At 38.4% G+C, this 19,552-nt stretch overlaps 1 protein-coding gene across 1 annotated transcript in view; it reads left to right on the plus strand.

The window, feature by feature from the left end:
- lrfn5a (leucine rich repeat and fibronectin type III domain containing 5a) overlaps nucleotides 1-19,552 on the plus strand; it is a 115,887-nt gene that overhangs the window by 76,777 nt on the left and 19,558 nt on the right. Inside the window, exons 3-5 of the mRNA XM_072457558.1 lie at nucleotides 16,231-16,454; nucleotides 18,675-18,803; nucleotides 18,874-19,054. Of these exons, the coding sequence (XP_072313659.1) occupies nucleotides 16,258-16,454; nucleotides 18,675-18,803; nucleotides 18,874-19,054 (507 nt within the window). The 5' untranslated portion in view covers nucleotides 16,231-16,257. The remainder of the gene's footprint in view (nucleotides 1-16,230; nucleotides 16,455-18,674; nucleotides 18,804-18,873; nucleotides 19,055-19,552) is intronic.

Here is a 19,552-nt window from a genome sequence, read left to right on the forward strand (position 1 = left end):
AAGATTGAAGGATTGAAAGAGTAATGTTAAAGTATTAACAAATGATCCATGTTTAACATTTACGTTTTTTGTCTCTGCCTCTAAGCTTTGTCTCTAAGCTTTAAAAATGTCCAAATAAAACACTTGTAATAGACAATTTGACCCAATTTACCTCTTATTGCTGCAATAGATAGTCTGCACATATTTTCCTCCATTAAAACCCAGGACGACACAGGCATTATTCACTTTCATGCCCATGTAACTGTTTGAAAGCTGCTGCATCAACAATGTCGGTATCGAGCTGTGTGGCTGCAAGGATTGTTCCCCTAAACCTCAGCACAAACATGTATTCCAAATGGTGTTCTGGGTGCCTTCTTAGAATCTCACTGGTCTTTAAGAATTCTGTCATTGTAGCGCCATTTTCTTTGCCGTTCTATATGTTGACCATATTTAATCCAGCTTTCCTGTTGCTTTCTATACAATCAAGGCTATTTTCAGACAGCATACGGTGACGATGACAGGCTAACGCTGTAAAACACTGTAGTTGCCATGTCGTTCAGCTTTATAGCCAGCTCCATCCTCCACTCTGCACATTAACAAACCTAAAAGTGCGCTACGTGTGTGGAATACATGCAATTTTCCTGGATTTGGTTGTGTTCTTATGTAAGCACCACATAACGTTTGTCATCCTCCCACCATATCTGCTCCTCTTTTTCTTGTTCCTATAATTTCCATAGAAATCACATAAAACCCAGATGTATCCAGGATAAAATTTCTTCTCTGCAAACGACAAATTAAATAACGATTTCAAGGGTTGTAATGATGTGATTGTTATGTCGGTTCGAAGCTGAAATGGCCTTGTATGCTGTTAGTGTTGCACAACAAATTGTAGCCAAAGGAGGAAGGTGATTGATACCATCACCCTGAAAAGACTTACATTGAGACGAATGGGAATGCTTCAAACACTATAACCCATTTAGTTACTCTCCTGAATGAATACATAGTTCAATCAAATATCTTGTTTGCAATACATCCAAGAATCTTCTCTGGGAGTTCAATAAAAGTGGCCAAATACGATTCTCTTAAACGCTAAAGTAGTTAAACTCTTGTGGTCATGCTATGGAGACCCAGAGCAATTCCCCAGCACTTTTTCAAAATGGGCCAAGAGCAGTTGATGAAGTCTGCGGTAAAATGACTTGATGGGGTTGTTTTGAACCAGAAAGTGAAGTGTACAAGAGATACGAGATGTGTTTAGAGGTAGCAGATTGCCTGGGGGCCATTGAGCAAAACAAGAATGAAAGTCTGATAACAAAACAAAAACAACAACTGAAAAAGTGCCGGGCCCGTTCCCACATGATCCTGTTTGGAGTTACAAGGTTGTTTGGCAAAAGTGTGAAATGTGTGAAGTTTGGAAACTCAGGGAAAACTTTGAAATCTATTACAGCGGTTTAGCGTGCCTTTGAGTCTGTTAGCAATGGCCAGATGGTGCGATATAATGTGAATTTAGGCGTCATTAGAGTTAAATTGTTAATTATGCCAAGTAAGACGTTGTAAACTTTTAAAGAGCATAATCTAAAAAAGACTATTTGTGTAAGTCAGGAAGAGTCTACTATTGAAATCATGTTTGACTATTAAAATAATTGTTAAATGTTATCTACTGTATGCCAAAAGATGTTTTATAATTATATAAAAAAAAGAAAGAAACAGACTAAACAATGTGTGTTGCCTTTATGGGTTAAAATGCATTAAACATGTACAATACCATTAATTGTTTATTTGAAAATACACATTCCAATAATACTTTCCATCGTGACATCTACTGCGTCTGGGTCCTGCTATTTAGCTGGATTAACTTTTCAAAACTCATACACGGTGAACTTTGCTTTCATGGCATTTCAAAAGTTTGGTGCGACTCTTGTGGACACTTAGATTGAAATCCTGTCTATTTCTCTGCACCGCTCACCATTGTATTAACGTCCATTACTGTCACTATGGGGATCCTTTACATTTTAATATCAAATGAAGCAGTCTGACCTAATTTGGCTCGCTTTAAATAAAATTTTCATGATTAATATTTCCCACACCCCAGAGAGCCCATTATGACTATAAAGGCTTTCTTCCAAAAAATGTTTTTGTTTCTTTATGGAAAAATTTCATTTTTTTTTTTATCACAGCAGAATGCCGTAGAATAATACAATTAAACAGGTGGGATTGTCATATTTGTTTTATGCCATTTGTGTCTGTGTGTGAACTTCAGTACATAGATGCAAACTGTTGTTTCAAATAAAAACATAACTTTTAAATGGTTGGTACTTCAACTGACAAATAATAATACTACCAAAACCACTTCTACTTTCTATTTTTACTGCTGTTATTTTACTTTTAATAATAATTTAGAAATGTTTCAAGGCCGTTGATTTTATCCATTTGTCCAGCAAATCATTCAGCTTTTTAGTCTTTGTTTCTTTTTGGCCAAGACAACTGCAATACTTTTGCCTCTCAAAATTACTTTGGTTGTATTTAAGAGGATGAGTTTAATCATCGTCGTTAATAATGTCTCAATCTCGCTTGACATTTACTTTAATTACTAGTACTAGTACAATCTTGTACTCTTGATACTTTAATTGTAACTACTTCTACCACACTTTCCCCGTAGTGGACATTTTTCAACTGTTTATGAGCAAATATGTTTCTATAACTACAGTATGAACAAACATGTCAAAGTTATTTTCAAGATATGTTGTTATTGTGGTTGAGCTGTAAAGGTTAAGCAATCTTAATGTAACACACATGACACAGGGTTATGCTTCTTACAAGGACTGAAATCTATTTATTTTCAGGATGTCTTCATAGAAATACAGCATCTGAATGAAAGCAGAGCACGTTTGCCTTTAGAAACCAGTCTGTTGACTGTAAGCATCAACTCCCCTTCCCGTGTGTGTGAGTGTATTAAAATATCAGACTTGCTCATCTCGGTCCCTGGTGGAAAAGTCTGCAGCGATGAAGACATTTGAGTTTGAACAGATGTTTTCACTTTGCAGAAATGGCAAGTTGAATCAAGCTACTCTAATTACAAGCTACAGGAGTTTTCAGGTCATCAAAGTCCCCAACATTTTGGGAAACTGAGAGGTGATTGTGATATATCATATTTTCATCATGGCACCTGTATGTGGATGGAATTGATTAGGCAGAAACATAACTTGTTGGTATAATCTGTCAATCAAAAGGATTAGACTGCAGCTCGTGTGGTGTTTCCGGTCTGCATTAGTTACTTGGAATGTGTTACATAATACTATGAGATAATGGTGATAATATGATGTGATAAGATATTATGGTATTAATGTCACAGTGGAGGATTGTACTTGTCTAGTTGTTGATTTAATGACCTGCAGTCCCTGGAAAGTGGATAAAAAGTTGATATAAAATAAAATAGATGTACACATTATAAGTACTATAAATCACTCATCCAATAATCCATTTAGTAGTGCCACTCCACAATCAGTCACACACATCCATACGCTATGTACTAACATACATTGCATTCATACAAAAAAAATTCAAATTTCACATCGTAATACACAAAAATGTGCTGAGAGCAAGAAAAGTGTGCATTAAAATCAAGATAAACTCTTTGGGTCACTGAAAAGCGCTATATAAATAAAAGTTATTATTATTATTATTATTAAACTCAAATATTTGAACTGGTAACATGTGATTTAGCTCAAGGTTGGCCTGTTCTGTTGTGGCAGCTCTTATTTTTATTTCATTGTTGCGGCTCTTTGACCCCAACATAAAAAAAGGGGCCGACATGCAGTGATGGGCATGTATTTAAAACAATAATCCATGTGAGTGTAGCTAGTATATACGCACCGTGTACTGTGTGTGTGTGTGTGTGTGTGTGTGTGAAAACCTTTTGTACATGTAGATGTTGAAGTGCAAAGTATTCCTGTGGTCCATTTAAGTGAGTTGTGTGGTCAGTATAAGTGAGTTGTGTGGTCAGTATAAGCGAGTTGTGTGGTCAGTATAAGCGAGTTGTGTGGTCAGTATAAGCGAGTTGTGTGGTCAGTATAAGCGAGTTGTGTGGTCAGTATAAGCGAGTTGTGTGGTCAGTATAAGCGAGTTGTGTGGTCAGTATAGTCAGTATAAGCGAGTTGTGTGGTCAGTATAAGTGAGTTGTGTGGTCAGTATAAGCGAGTTGTGTGGTCAGTATAAGCGAGTTGTGTGGTCAGTATAGTCAGTATAAGCGAGTTGTGTGGTCAGTATAAGTGAGTTGTGTGGTCAGTATAAGCGAGTTGTGTGGTCAGTATAAGCGAGTTGTGTGGTCAGTATAAGCGAGTTGTGTGGTCAGTATAGTCAGTATAAGCGAGTTGTGTGGTCAGTATAAGTGAGTTGTGTGGTCAGTATAAGCGAGTTGTGTGGTCAGTATAAGCGAGTTGTGTGGTCAGTATAAGCGAGTTGTGTGGTCAGTATAAGCGAGTTGTGTGGTCAGTATAGTCAGTATAAGCGAGTTGTGTGGTCAGTATAAGTGAGTTGTGTGGTCAGTATAAGCGAGTTGTGTGGTCAGTATAAGTGAGTTGTGTGGTCAGTATAGTCAGTATAAGCGAGTTGTGTGGTCAGTATAAGTGAGTTGTGTGGTCAGTATAAGCGAGTTGTGTGGTCAGTATAAGCGAGTTGTGTGGTCAGTATAAGCGAGTTGTGTGGTCAGTATAGTCAGTATAAGCGAGTTGTGTGGTCAGTATAAGTGAGTTGTGTGGTCAGTATAAGCGAGTTGTGTGGTCAGTATAAGCGAGTTGTGTGGTCAGTATAAGCGAGTTGTGTGGTCAGTATTAGCGAGTTGTGTGGTCAGTATAAGCGAGTTGTGTGGTCAGTATAAGCGAGTTGTGTGGTCAGTATTAGTGAGTTGTGTGGTCAGTATTAGCGAGTTGTGTGGTCAGTATTAGCGAGTTGTGTGGTCAGTATAAGCGAGTTGTGTCCTGTACGTGTGTGTATGCGACTGTGAGTCAGTGGGAAAACCGCTGTGGTTCAATGTAAGTGTTGAGATGTGGGTGTGGTGCATAAAAAGAAACTAAAGCCAGTGGTAGCGACATGGCCGGAGGATGGAGTGTAGAAGACGGGCTTTTATACCCGGTGAGCGCTGGGCCCTTGTGTTCACCCGTCTGCTGCAGCACTTCAATCAAAAACAGAAACACATTAGGTCACAACATTAGGGGGCTGTGGCATTCATTTATTTATGATGAAGTCATCAAGCTCTGTTGGCGTTTAACAGCAAACCATGTTGCAAACTTAGCTTGTGCAATATGTTTTAGAAAGGTATATTTATTGCTTTTTCAGGGGAGTCCTGACCCCAGAGGACTGTGTTGCAGATAGCATTCGAATCGGAGCATTATTATGTAAGATGGTCCTGAAAAGTCCCATATGGATTTTTGTTTTTCAGCCGATACAAATATCCAATTTTGGTGCTGTTGAGGCCCAAATCAATATCAAGATGGTAAATGTTACTGCAAAGTCTATTAAATGAAGTCAATAAGGTTTCACTTCACAAAAGTACTGTATTATTGTGATATCATTTGTTGTCTTCACCTCTCATACACCTCTTCTGCTTCATTCTTTAGTTTCCATTTGAATTCCATGAGGGCTGAGAAAATGCCAAATATTGCTGCAAATTATATTTTGAGGATTTTTTCAATATCATAGAAATCTACTGTATACAAGCACCAATATATTGCCCATTCCTAATTTGATCTAATGTAGGCTTCCCCATAGTGTGTAGGATGTGTAGACTTCCTGTTGGTGTTTTGTGCCTGTGCTAACACCTTGTAAGAGGTTTTAACACCTCCCTGCTCGCTGCTAGCATGGAGTGGTTTAGAGTGAAAAAGAAAAAAGCAAAAAAAAAATCACCAAGACATTGCCAATAATTTTCTGGGGCATTTTCAACTGTTTATTTTAGATTTTCAAATGCGTAGTGTTAAAATTATGGAAATTGTAACTTGTAAGTGTGAACAGTTTGCTGTGTTCACATCAACAGTATTTTTACCGCAAGGCTTAAAATTACCATTACAACGTTATTGCAATGCTACTTTGGCTAAATAATTGTTAATAAGTAATAATAATTCCACCCATAAGCTTGAAAAAACATGTAAGAAGTTGGCAGCCAATCTAGACACAGTTTTAATCTGAAAAGCCCATGGCAAGACAAGAATATTTCTCTATTTTGTCTATCATTGAATTGAATTTTTTACTATTCAAAACACATTTTAAGGAAATACATTAACCTCACTGAGCCTCATATCAAAAGCACTCGCTAGTTATTTGCATCTCTCTTTGAGTATAGTATATGCACGCTGGCAGCAGGTTTTTTTTTAAGCTAAATGCCAAAACACAAACCAGCATTTCTTCTTATTAAGAGTCTGCTGTGTTTCAAAAGGGATTCAATTTAAATACATGCCTTTAAATCTACCTTCCTTTGTGCAGTCGCCTGTGACACCAGCTAAAGCTTGTGTTTGCTCACTCACCCACCACACAGCTAAAAGTTAACCCTAAAGAGAGCGAGAGCAAGGATCAGAGCACTGCCCCTGAGCTGTTCTTATGGCGGTAAATAAAGGGTAGTGCTTTGTGCATTAAAGTGCACTAAACTCTCCATCTTGTGAATCTAACCAGCGGCTTGCTATTTTACTGCCTGTATTGATCTACGCAAACATGAGAAAATTGGACCGCTTATGTCTTTAAGGAGGGGCTTATTGTTTTTTTTAAGTAGAGTTAGTAAATAGTGGCCCGAAATGATAATTTAAATGTGCGTTTGTTTCTTATGCCAAAGAATTCAGCTGCAGATGGGGATTTAATTCCTTAATTCTAAATCCTGTTTTTCTGCCTCCAACCGCAACCGTGCACAAAATGGCTTCTATAAAGTATATATCGTTTTTTTGTTTCAAAGACAATAAATTTAGATGTTGGCATAGATATAAGTATCCATGCTCTATTTAGTAATAGTGTACCTTTATCTGTACTTTAAATCTAAAAACTAATATAATAAATGTAAAACTGTACTCCAAATTGTTGTTGTCTGTTGTGTGACATGAAAACATACATATTTAAGAAGACAGTTACACACTGTGAAGTTAAAAGACGGTAAACCCAAAATGTAATGCTTGTAAATACCATTCCTTACACTTGCCGTAGAACTTAAGTGTCAAGTACCCGAAATCGGCTAACTTTGTTATTATTTCAAAAATGTATTTAATTTTACAATACTTTACAATCAGTGAAACAAAATTTCAGTGGATTTGATCAAGACGTAATGGAAATTGAAAATAACAACATCTCCTCAGCAGGCTGGTTTTGTATGTTTTTTTTTTACTCTCCTTTCTCTTTCAGTTCAAAGTTGTTTCTATCTCCCATGATACATTGTTGCATTGGAAGATGTATGCTGATGTCCCCGACAGTGATCGTAAAACAGCTTGGCTATTTAAATCTGCGGCTCCTGATGTATGCACTCACATGCACTCTGGGCTACGGCAATATGAATGTTATGGCATGGGGATTGTCTTGTGAACACAATATCATCAGATAAGTGGTGATCGATGGTCCCTGGCTACATTCTGAAAAATTGTAGAAAGCATTGCGGACCAGATATTAAACTGCACCACTAGGAATCAGGCACTTAGAGGCTGGATGGTTATGTCTCCTATTACACCATCTTGTGCCTGTTCGATGTTCTTCTTGTCTTCAGGTCATGAAGTGTGTTTATAACAGGACCTAAAAATCAATATGGCGTGGCCCTATATGTTCCCCTGACATAGTATATCTCATGTAAACGGCTGCTCATACATTTGCATTAGCTAGCGTTTAGCCATTCCTCTCTATTCGCGTGTTATCAGGCTGACCTTGGGAGCTCATCTTCTCGTATTCCTGGCAAGCCATGTACTCCTATAAATCATCTAGCGCGTCCGTATCTGCCTGTGATTGGTTTGATTTCACCCATTAAATCTAATTCGGGAACTCATGATTGTTGGGAGGGTGGGAGCCAGGGTTAAAGAAGGATTTGTCAGCACCGACACAATAAAAACATTCATAATAACATAAATATAATTTGCAAGTCAATACGTGTGAAATGGCTTGATTGGAATTAGTAGGATGGCGGTTTTGTTCAGTGTGTTACTGCTGTTTATCTCGTTGATGTTATGCAGATTGTGTTGGGCCTGCGTCTTGCATGCAAAGCAGGAGAACGCGTGGGTGGGTTTCTGTTTATTTTGTTGGTGTTTTTTCAGATTTGGATATAGGAGCGTGCAGAGAGCTAGACTTGTGTTGGTGTATTGAGTGCACGGCCTGGCTCAGCATTTGCAGTGTACTCCCAAAGTGCACTAATTGAATAAATGGTAATTGTGATGTGTTTAGGCAGCTGCTGACCCCTGTTGTTTGAGTGGGTAAAGCCATTAGCCTAAGCAGAAGGTTTACTCCAGTGGACAGTGTAGGAAACGAGAGAGAGTGGAGATGGGAGGTAGCAGAGTGGTTAAATGCTTGTTATGCATTAAAACATAAAGAGCAGAGGTGCACACGCAAGGCTATTTTAAAAGTAAATTGTAAGTCATATGTTTTAGTGATTTTTTTTTTACAATTCAGAGATAAAATTGAAGCATGCATCTATAAACATTACACGATCATTATGTGTGACAAAAACTACCACTCCCAGCCACTAGAGGTCATTAATGGAACAAATTGTGATTTTAATATTGTTCAATATTTAGAATGGCTAAATATTTTGCCACTCAGAACACTGAAGCAGTATCCAACAGTGTGTAGATTTTGAATTCAAATTTTCAGCTAGTTGTGGTAGGAAATGTTCCCGTATACTATTAAAAAAACAAACGGCTACTTGGCAACTAATGGCCACAAGAGATATATTATATTTATGTTTATGAAACACTATAAACTGCTAAGTTTTTGTTTTTTTTAATTACCCAAAAATTGAAAATGTGTTGCATATTTTTACTGTGTTATGGACATCAGTTTAAACTCTGCATTTTTCGAAAGGTCTATGTAAACATGCATGAGAAATGTACTTCCAAATTTATTTCATTTACCTTGACCAAAGATTTTCTAAACAATGAACCAGCACTGGCTGCTGTTATTGAGATACTGATTTGACTCATGTGCAGGATAATATTCTTATGGCAGGATACAACAGGCATAATTTGATCATTTAGAATGAATTGGATCCTTCATAGTGTGGTAATTTTATAGATACAGATTTAGAGCCAACTAAACTCCAGTGGAGCCAATTCAGAATGTTAAATGGAATGAGCAAGATGTGTGTTAGATAATTGACAGATGACTCCATTGTGTTGCAGCCAGCGGGAATCTGACAGGGCCTCAGTGTCTGCACCCAAATATCTGAAACACATTTGTTATGCAATTGTGTCATAGTGTTGATCCAGTGTTGACAATGTGCCTGTCCTCAACAGGATGCTACTTTTTTATTCAGTTTAACACTTCAACGTTTCAAGTGTTTTCCTGACTCCAACATGACTAATGTATCTGAATAGCATCGGGCCACTGTGAACAACATGCAGGTCTAAGTAAAGAGCCCTGCACACAGCTGGAAGAGGTGTGTGCGAAAACACAGTGCACAGTATGTCACGGGCCGAGGCAGCAGCCAGCAAGTCAGTGTGCTAATATAACAAACATATAATACACAGAGCTTTCCCTTTTAAGAGTGGATTTTTAGGAAACTGAAGGTGGAAATCTAATACATGTTACAGGGGTGTGCAATATGTTGGTTCCTGTATCCGATATTGACCCATTTTCACCCATGTAGGTGGATAGTTGGGGCCCCAGACTGTGTGTGCTTATGCGCCATTCCCAGTTTGTCCTCATTGCATCAAAATTGCTTTTTAAACAGAATGATGTGTAAAAATTGACATAAAAGAGCAATTACGCTGAAAATATGACCATAAGTTTACACAATCATGCAATTGTTTATTTTACAGCCCAGATAAATAAGTTCTGTTGTTCTGCCCGGTGGTTGAGTGTTTAGGGCTCCAAACCCAGCCGGCCGCAGTGTCGTAAGTTTGAATCTCGACTCCGACTATAATTTACTGCATGTTCTCCCTTCTCTTTCATCCCGCATTTAAATCTTCCCTCTTCTGTCTAATAAAGCCCATGAGCCAAAAATGTTTTTTTCTGGATTTTAAAATCTTAGAATCAGAATGAGCCTTTTTTTTTTAAATCAATTAATAATGGTTAAAAATGTAAACAGGAAGATCAGGAAAAACTAAGCTTAATATTGTTACCAGCCACAGCAGCAAGATCAGATCAGTACTAGCTCAAAAACTCTTTCTAACAAAACCATGCATTCAAGTATTCCCTGTGTTGTTTGGCATCAAGGCAAGAAAACTATAATTTGGTGTAGTTCAATGTTTTAATTCATTAATTTGTTATTTTCTCTTATTTGTAATATATATGTTTATCATTCAGAGATAAAACCCATTCATAAGTCTGCAAACAGGATAAAGATGCATAAACAAACAGCCTTGTTTAGAGACGTTTCACAGCAAAGGGATAGTGGCCATAATTGCCTAAGTTGTAGGTACCAATAACCTAAACAACAAAACTGTCAAAAATGTTCTTTCCACAAGCAAATGACTAATAATCTTGTATAATTTCTTAATCATACATACTTTAAGTGTGAAAATGATGACAAGGAAGTGTTAGAAAAGTCCTGAGCACGCTTCAATCACTGTGTCTTGGCACACCTTTAACCACAGTGTATATGTGCACAGTGCCAGGGCATTTCTTTTAAGTGCCAAGTCGTTTCGCCACTCAGCCCGGGGAGATTTGCGCTCACACTCTTTTCACTTTATGGAGCGTGCGGACAATTCATGTCTCACCAGAAAGCCATCAGGAAGTGCGAACGACGCCCACAGATGGTAGTGACCCTGGGGAGCTCCAACATGTGTGAAAGCCTATCACATTTACAGCAGAACCAGCACCGCTTGATTTGTCTCTTACCCATAATCCCTTTGGATAATTCACCATTTCTCTTGATCCGATGGTCCCCTGCAACTGTGGGCTATGGGGGTCTTTGTGTGTAACGCTATATACGTTCAAGAGGGAGTTTGTATGAAATAAGCTTATGTCTCGTGTTATGCTTTGAGCCAGTGTGATGTCTGACCTGAGGCAGACATATATCATAGTGGACATACGGTGGCGGAGTGGTTAGCGTTTAAGTCGATACGCTAGGAGCTCATTAATCCATTCTATTTGAGTACTTTCTCTAATCGTTCAAAGTAAAACCTATACTTAAGATCAGTATGTTGGCAATACAATACAAGAATAATTCTGTTTATAGTAAGGTTGTCAAAAGTATAGAAAATCAGATACTAATCGATATTGAAACTACTGTCAACTGGAAAAAATATGGGCGGACAATGGCATTTCCTGAATAGTTTTAGAATGATCTTGAACTTTATCATAGCTTGTATAAAAAGCTAAATTTATGCTCATTTCTTTGGTTTGCAAACCACTGTATGTGTTCAAAGCTGTAGGTGTTACCGTAGCTTCATTTATTTCCAACCATTTTTAATGTGAAGGTTGTGTTCTGGTAACTATCCACCAGAGGACGCTCAAAATCAGTTGACCAAACCGGAAGAAAATTTGCAACTTGGAAAACAAACATGGAGGTGTCAGCGGCAGTTTTTAGATCAAAGCTCTTGGGAAAAGATTCTCGAGGTGAGAAAATAATTTGTTTTTCACCTTGTCACTTTTCAAAAAGTTGAGCTTCCACAGTTGCTTTGCGTTCACTACTGCCCCCAGTGGTCAGCACATGTACAGCTCTCATAAACTGTGAGCAGACAAATCACACAGACAAAATGACAAATCAAAGCATGGGACAGACAGAAGCCAAGATGCGTATCAACATCGGTATCGAGCCTATTCTTTAATATCAAAATCAAGTAATGGAAATGTTTTGTGACCAGACTCATTTTTTGTACTTTTTTTTTGTTTGGTTCATTTATACATTTTGCTAGTGTTTGTGTTACGGGTCCCGGGTGCGGCGACCACGTTAACAAAAAGAATAATTGATCTGTAATACAGACGAAAGATAAGAGGAACGAAACACACATGCACTTGTGTCTTTTCCCAGATTATTTCTTATTTCAATAAACAAATATAATTTACATTCAGTGCATTTCAATGTTCTTTAAACAAAAATCAAAATAAAGTCAATGCTCCTCAATGTGCATCTTTCACTTTTTTCAAAACTGTTACATTAAATTATATACATTTTGCCTTAGTGCAAAAATCAGGAATAAACTAAAAGTGCTTCAAGCTTACTAATGTGGACAATGCAGCTTTAAATGTATATTAAAGGTGTTTACAATATAATCAATCACACTTAACATTTCTTATTACATTTTCTATTCTACATAAACAACACATGTTGGGTCCTTTAAACTCTACTAAAGTCATGTCAGGAGGATGACCAAATTAACTGGTCTAATATACAGCGTTCATAAATCAAAAGTACAGGCTAGTGTGTAAACAACACTATCAACGGAGCTGACGACAAACTCTCGCGGGTACCGCCCGAAATCTTGCGAGATCTCGGCGCAACGTGATTTGGTCTTAAACTGAGCCAAAGTCACATAAATACTCACAGTATTACGTTCTAACTGCTACAGCAGTGATACAAAGCAAAAAGCTTCAATATATGGCGATTTCGACCACTTACTGACCTGTAATACAGACGAAAGATAAGAGGAACGAAACACACGTGCACTTGTGTCTTTTCCCAGATTATTTCTGGAGGAAACAGGAAGTTGGTCCGTCATAGTTAACCGGAGGGAGCGCGACCACAGTGCCAAAGGTTCCGCTTGTCTCATTCTCCTCTTTCTCACCAATGCAAACACAGGACTACATATCCCAAATGTAAAATATCAATATTCCTAATTATTCAAATGTATTTGCACAAAATAAAGTGTCAATAAACAATTGTCTCAAAAACAATATACAATGTGTTCACACATATTTGGGTGTACCACATTTGTTTGTGGCAAAAAGTTAACTTTCGCCAAGTAAATATCATAGCATTTATTTAAAAGATTCTCAAATAAAATATGTAATAAGATCGTTGTAGCCCTAGTCCAGGAGCCCTTGTTGCTGGGATAGCCTCCACACTCTTTGTACCGGTCTACAGAGCCCTTTCCATCGTGTGCATGTCACGTTTTAAGAGTATCACATCCTCGTTCCAGGAGAAGAAACTGTAGCCCTCCTTTGCTTTCACACCTCAGCACTCATTTTAATTAGCTGCCTCTGATCGCTTTACCCACTCCCTTCTCCGACAAAGCATTCTACTCCTCTGTCCCACACCCTCACGTGCTCTCATTCCACTTTCTTCTTTCTGTAATTAATGAGCTGATATGTGCTTTGGTGTGGCCGGGGTCGCAGGCCTTTGCTCCCTTCACTCTTCTTTCCCTCAGTGTTCTATGAGTCATCTCGCTCAACTCGCTCGCCCAGCGCTAAGACAGACGGGGGAAAGAGAGAGGAACAGGCGTAGTATGACCTCCGACATGCCGGCTCATTTCAGACCAGTAATTACAGCAAATAGAAAGGCCTAGATAGAATGAGAAAAGACGGCGTATATAGTGATAGGGGCGAGGAGAGCACAGCCCAGTGAGATGATAGCAGAAGATGTGCTTTTTATACTATGCCTTACTGGGTCAATACAAAAGAGATTTCAGTTAAATATATACATTAAATACATTTTCCACCATATGTGATTTTTTTTTTTTTTACCATAGGTCTTTTTATATATAACACACACTTTTGTACCGATGTGTCTCATACTGCAGTATCTATATTGCAGTATTAATAGTTATAGGATAGTTACCATTATAAGTACACTCGGTATGTATGAAATATTGGTATCACTTAAAATAACTACACTTTACAGCCTTGTTAAAGTACGAATAAATACTTATTTGAACAATTTGTTTATTAAGAATGATTTAGGCTTAATATCTTCTTAATTAAGGGGTTATGGGTAGAGTATTAATCAAGTATATTGAATTAATAAACTATTTGTTTATTATTCATTACATATTTCTTCATGCTTTATTAAGGCTAATTAAAGTATTTTCAAGAATTCTAAGTTTATGCTCATCTGTTTGTTTCTAAAAATGCATAAGATTGTCAACCGTCAATGTTAAACGAATATCTTGACAAATTATGACTAACATTTTACAAAGTAATCTAATCTATTGATGGTCGTCAGTGAATTGGTCTGAGTGAAAGTATTGCTGACAAATAGCTTAAGATTCAAAATATGTTTTAACTCCAGTGATCCAGCTACAATATTGTCCTTGCTGCTGCCAGGTTCAAGGCCAAATTCACACCGTCCCGGCCTGTGTAGAGTGGACTTGATTTTGACAGCGTTGAGAATTTGAGTAATTGGCCACACTTGTAAAAGGAATAAGATATGCAAAAAAGAAAAGACAAATTCCCCTCATCGTTCTGACAGCCAAAGCAGACAGCCAGTGTGGGACGCAGGGTCAATTGCACAATCACAAGACAAGTCCAAAAGCGCATGTTCCAGGAGCGATTTAAATAACTGGACATCTTTTTCGTTTCCTTGTCACTGCACCCATTTGTCACTTTGAATAATCTGCAGCCAGTTATTTCACACCAACTGACTTTATGTGCTCTTTACGACATCCAACATCCAAACATTTCTTTGGTCTTCCGCTTGGCCTCACACATGGAAGCTCCAAACTATTCAATATCCCTTCTCTATACTTCAAACAACCATAGTCTGGGGAATCTGACTTTATACACTACATTTTGTGAGTAGCTTGCATGTTCTGCCTTTGTACTATTAGCAAAAAGCCTTGACATTTCCCCCCCCCCCCAATTCCCCATGTTCTAATGCAAATATACCGTATTTTCCGGACTATAAATCGCACCTTTTTTCATCGTTTTGGCCGGGGTGCAACTTATACTTATATACTTATACTCCGGAGCAACTTATATGTGATATTATTTGTTATTCTCACACTTGCAACCACATTTCATACTCCAGTGCAACTTATATATGTTTTTTTCTTCTCTATTATGCATTTTTTGGCTGGTGTGACTTATATTCCGGTGCGACTTATAGGCCGGAAAATACGGTCTTGCCTTGTCTTTCCTATCTCATATTCACCATAATTCAGTATGGTCAATTCTTGCCATGTATAAAACGATCCGAAGTGCTATCTTTCTTGTTAAGATTCATGGGAAGTATGTGATATCGTTACATCCCGTCCCTGCGTGTTTATTGGTGTGCATCATCTTTTAATCCTGGTTCTCCCATGTCCTTCAAACACCAATCAAGGTTGTCATTAATGAGCATTTCCCCCCCTCTCCGCAGTGCCCTTCTCCTCCTCTCTGTCTAAACCTTTAATAATTAACCACAAACTCTGCTGCCTGCTAATGAAGCCTTGATCAATGGGTGCCAATGCTAGACGAGAAAATCACTGAAAACATCACTTCAAGTTCGATTAGTGATTTACCTGTGCTTGTTAGGGTTTTCTCATTTAATTCAATGCAAGTTTGTCTCAAAAACATTTCCGGATTAGCTGAGATGAGTTTGAGCACTGATGATTTCATTAGCACACATAGAAAAACAGTCTTGAGGATACAAATGGATAAACGCGCTACTCGGAAATACATTTAGTGATACAGTTACACATATAACTAGATACTTTGCAACGGCTGAAGCCATTGCTAGAGTGTCTGTGTCTCTCCCTCTCTCCCTCCCCCTCTCTCCCTCTCCCTCCCTCCCTCTCACTCTCTCCCTCCCTCCCTCCTTCTCCCTCTCTCCCTCCTACCCCTCTCTCCCTCCCTCTCTCCCTCTCCTTCTCTCCCCCTCTCCCTCCCCCTCACCCTCTCCCTCTCTCCCCCTCTCTCCCCCCTTTCACTGGGGAAAAAATACTAATACTTTCAGCAAAAAGTACAAGTTGTTCAAATGTCAAAAGTAATAGCACACGTACTACTGTGAAAGCGATCATAATGAGGTATAACATGTTGAAATCGGTTGAAGCGTTAAGGAGTTGAAACTGGCTAAATGGAAAATCATGGAAAATATAATGAATTGTAGAACAACATACAGTGTCTGCGTAACGTCATCACGCAGACACTCAACTAAGGGTTTACAGTAAATGGTTATGGGTGTCTTCCATCAAGATGATTAAAACTCTGCTTCTCTTTCTTTTCCAGGTGTTGCTTCCAATCAGGGTGGTAACCATGGAGAGGTTGTTGCTGTGTGTGATGTTGGCAGTCGCTATGGCAGTACGGGCACAGGTTTGCCCCAAGCGCTGTGTCTGTCAGATCCTGTCACCCAACCTGGCAACCCTGTGCGCCAAGAAAGGCCTGCTGTTTGTACCGCCCAACATCGACAGGCACACGGTGGAGCTCAGGCTGGCCGACAACTTCGTCACAAAGTAAATCTCCCTAATGTACCTCGTGGAATTGCTAATGAATAAAATGTATTTTCCTCTGGTCAAGAACAACCGTCAGCACAGCCACTACTTTTAAATATTGCAATAAAACTGTAAATTATATAGCTAGTGATTTGGACAAAGCCCCCCCATTGTGTCCATATATGTGACCCCTACTGACTTACTTATTCAAAATGAGCAAGAAATGAGCAAGCACATTTAAGATCACCTTCAAAGTCTAGAATGCAATGAAACTTGTTTGTTTCTATCCATGGGTTTCAGAGTGACGGAAATTTCGCAATGATGTGCAATAAACCTTTTCTGATTCTGATGTAGACTTGGTTTGGTCCTGATAAAACCCTGGTTTAGCCCTGGCCTGGATTATGTTTATTTCTTTGTTTATTCCCGGTTAGGTCTTAATTTTAATGAGGTGTTTGCACGCACCCATCTAATCTAATCCAGGGCTTCATCTGGACCAAACCAGGCAGAGCCTCAATTAGTCCTAAACCAGGACTAAAACAGAACATTATCCATTTCAAATTGTGAATGAATCAGAACTAAAACGAAACTAAATCAATTAGCTCCCTGCACTGGGACTAAATGTCTAAACCAGACTTTATGGCAATTAACAATTCAAAACGGAATGTTGTATGGTTTGAATAAATAGGAAGCTGAAAACCATAAATATTTTTAACGCGCTACAATAATATTGAGGTCCAGACAAAGCCAACCATTTGCTAAAATTAGTTATCCAAAAACCCAATTACTAAATGCCACACAATTTGAGACCCAATGTCATTTTTACAATGATTAATCAAGGCTAATTACGGTTTACTAATAAAAATGATTTCTCTGCTGTTGCCAGAGATTTCTCTGCTGTTGCCACCAATACAGTAGGTCATATTTCAGTGGGATCGCCATCAATACCGGTAAAATATGTTGAACGGTGGCGGAGCACGATTGTAAAAGGCCTGTATTTGCTCAGAATGATGTTTTGATCTTTAATCATTGGACTGAACCGTGGGGCTCATAAATCTGACTGGCCCTTGTGGCAGGTTACACATTCTGTGCTGGACTATCAGCAAATTGAGTTCCTAAATCCTGTCAGCACAGACCAAAAGCAGATACTAGTCATTTGGACATGTTTCAAATCTGCCGACAGTCTCAGGTTAGGCCTGGGACAGTCAATAGGACAGATAAAGTGTTTGAGACCGTGATTCTCTGTAGCTCCGATACCTCTTGTTGACAATGAAAAACACAAAATAGATGCAGCGTTGACACTGACATAACCCCACCAAGATCTGAATATGAGTTTGATTTTAACGGCTTCATGATATTTGTAACATTTGGAAGTGAATAATATAAATAACCTTTCACTTCTCATGCGTGAAGTTGGTAAATTAGTTTTGTGACTGCGATTGACTAATGAAGGTAGCAGCCAACGAGTTCTCCAAACACCACTTGCTCAACAACCGCATTCATACTAAATACAGGGACGCGAAGTGCAAAGACAGTACTACACTGGTGCACTTTTCCAAACTGGAATCAAACCAGCCTTTCAGTTATATGATGACAACTACCACCTAAGCCACTGTCGCCCAAGTTAATTCTAGCTTGCTAATTAAACATGTAAATGCGATCTGCTAAGCTTTTGGCATTCATTTTAAATGGTACTTACTTTCTTACACTCTTACTATTCATAATCTATCCTAATGGGGTTCTGAACAGCTGCAAAAAAACAACACTTGTCACTGATGGTGTTACAGTGCTGGGGGCCACTCTGATGATGATGATGAGGCATTACCTTGGATGCTTTAATGCGGCAAGTTAACAGCAGGCGCTAGTATCAAATCAAACATATTTGGATTTGTAAAGCAAGAACATTCAAGTTTGAGCCATATTGGTGTCTGTTAGCCTGTCTACGATCAACTCTCTCTCACTGAAGTTGTTAACTGTTCTCTAAAAATGTAATTATACGTGCCGGTTGAAGGAAACCCATATGGGATTTAGCATGAATAAGCTAAAATATTGAGAAGATATCAGGGTATTTTGAAGTTGTACCATACATGTGAAGACTATTAAAAGACATTAACCATCGACATAAAATACATATAGAGGATTCACTTAAAAAATTCCGTTAGAACATTTTTAATCGAGAATTCTGTTTGAGGACTTTTTTGGGGGGTTTTATGAATGTATATTTATGCTGTTTACTGTCCACAGCGTGAAGAGGAAAGACTTTGCGAACATGACGCGTCTAGTGGATCTAACACTGTCCCGGAACACCATCTCGTTCATCACACCTTATGCCTTCGCTGATCTAGAGAACCTCAGAGCCCTTCACCTCAACAGGTACAAATGAACCACATATAAGACAATGGCAGTTTTAGCTATCATGCTTTGACAATATTCATGTTTGCAGTAATCGACTGACAAGGATATCCAACGAAACCTTTAGCGGGATGTCCAAGCTACACCATCTAATTCTCAACAACAACCAACTGGTCCTCATTCACCAGGGAGCGTTCAATGACCTGCTTGCACTGGAAGAACTGGACTTGAGTTACAATAACTTGGACTCTATTCCATGGGACGCCATCCAGGTTTGTTTTATTCCAGATAATAGAAAAAAAACTAATATTGAAATAACTGCATTGAATGGATGTTGAATTGGTGAAAATGGATGACCCAGTGAGTACAGTTTAGATCAGGGGCGGGCAATTATTTTCCTCCGAGGGCCATGTAGCGGAGGGCCGGCCCGCGATCATTTGTGTGAAAAAAAAAAAAATCAAAAAAATTAAATATCAAATAAAATATCTCTTTTCTGTCAAATATAGGCTATTGAATCTATTATTTAATTCATTTCACGTCATATTTAAGATAAGATAAGATAAGATAAGATATTCTTTTATTGTCCCACATGGGGAAATTTCATTGGCGCAACGCAGGTAGATACAGAGGTAGATACAGAAGAACAGATCACTTATAGGAAGTCTGAAAAACACTTTCAGTAGAAGATCTCCTATAAACAAAAACTCCTATAGACAAATACATTAATACATAAATACCATTGCATGTGATCACGACAGTAATTGCACATG

The sequence above is a fragment of the Eucyclogobius newberryi genome, unplaced genomic scaffold (assembly GCF_026437365.1).
Source record: "Eucyclogobius newberryi isolate DKJ021-1_F unplaced genomic scaffold, fEucNew1.0.hap1 SCAF_21, whole genome shotgun sequence".
Lineage (NCBI taxonomy): Eukaryota > Metazoa > Chordata > Actinopteri > Gobiiformes > Gobiidae > Eucyclogobius > Eucyclogobius newberryi.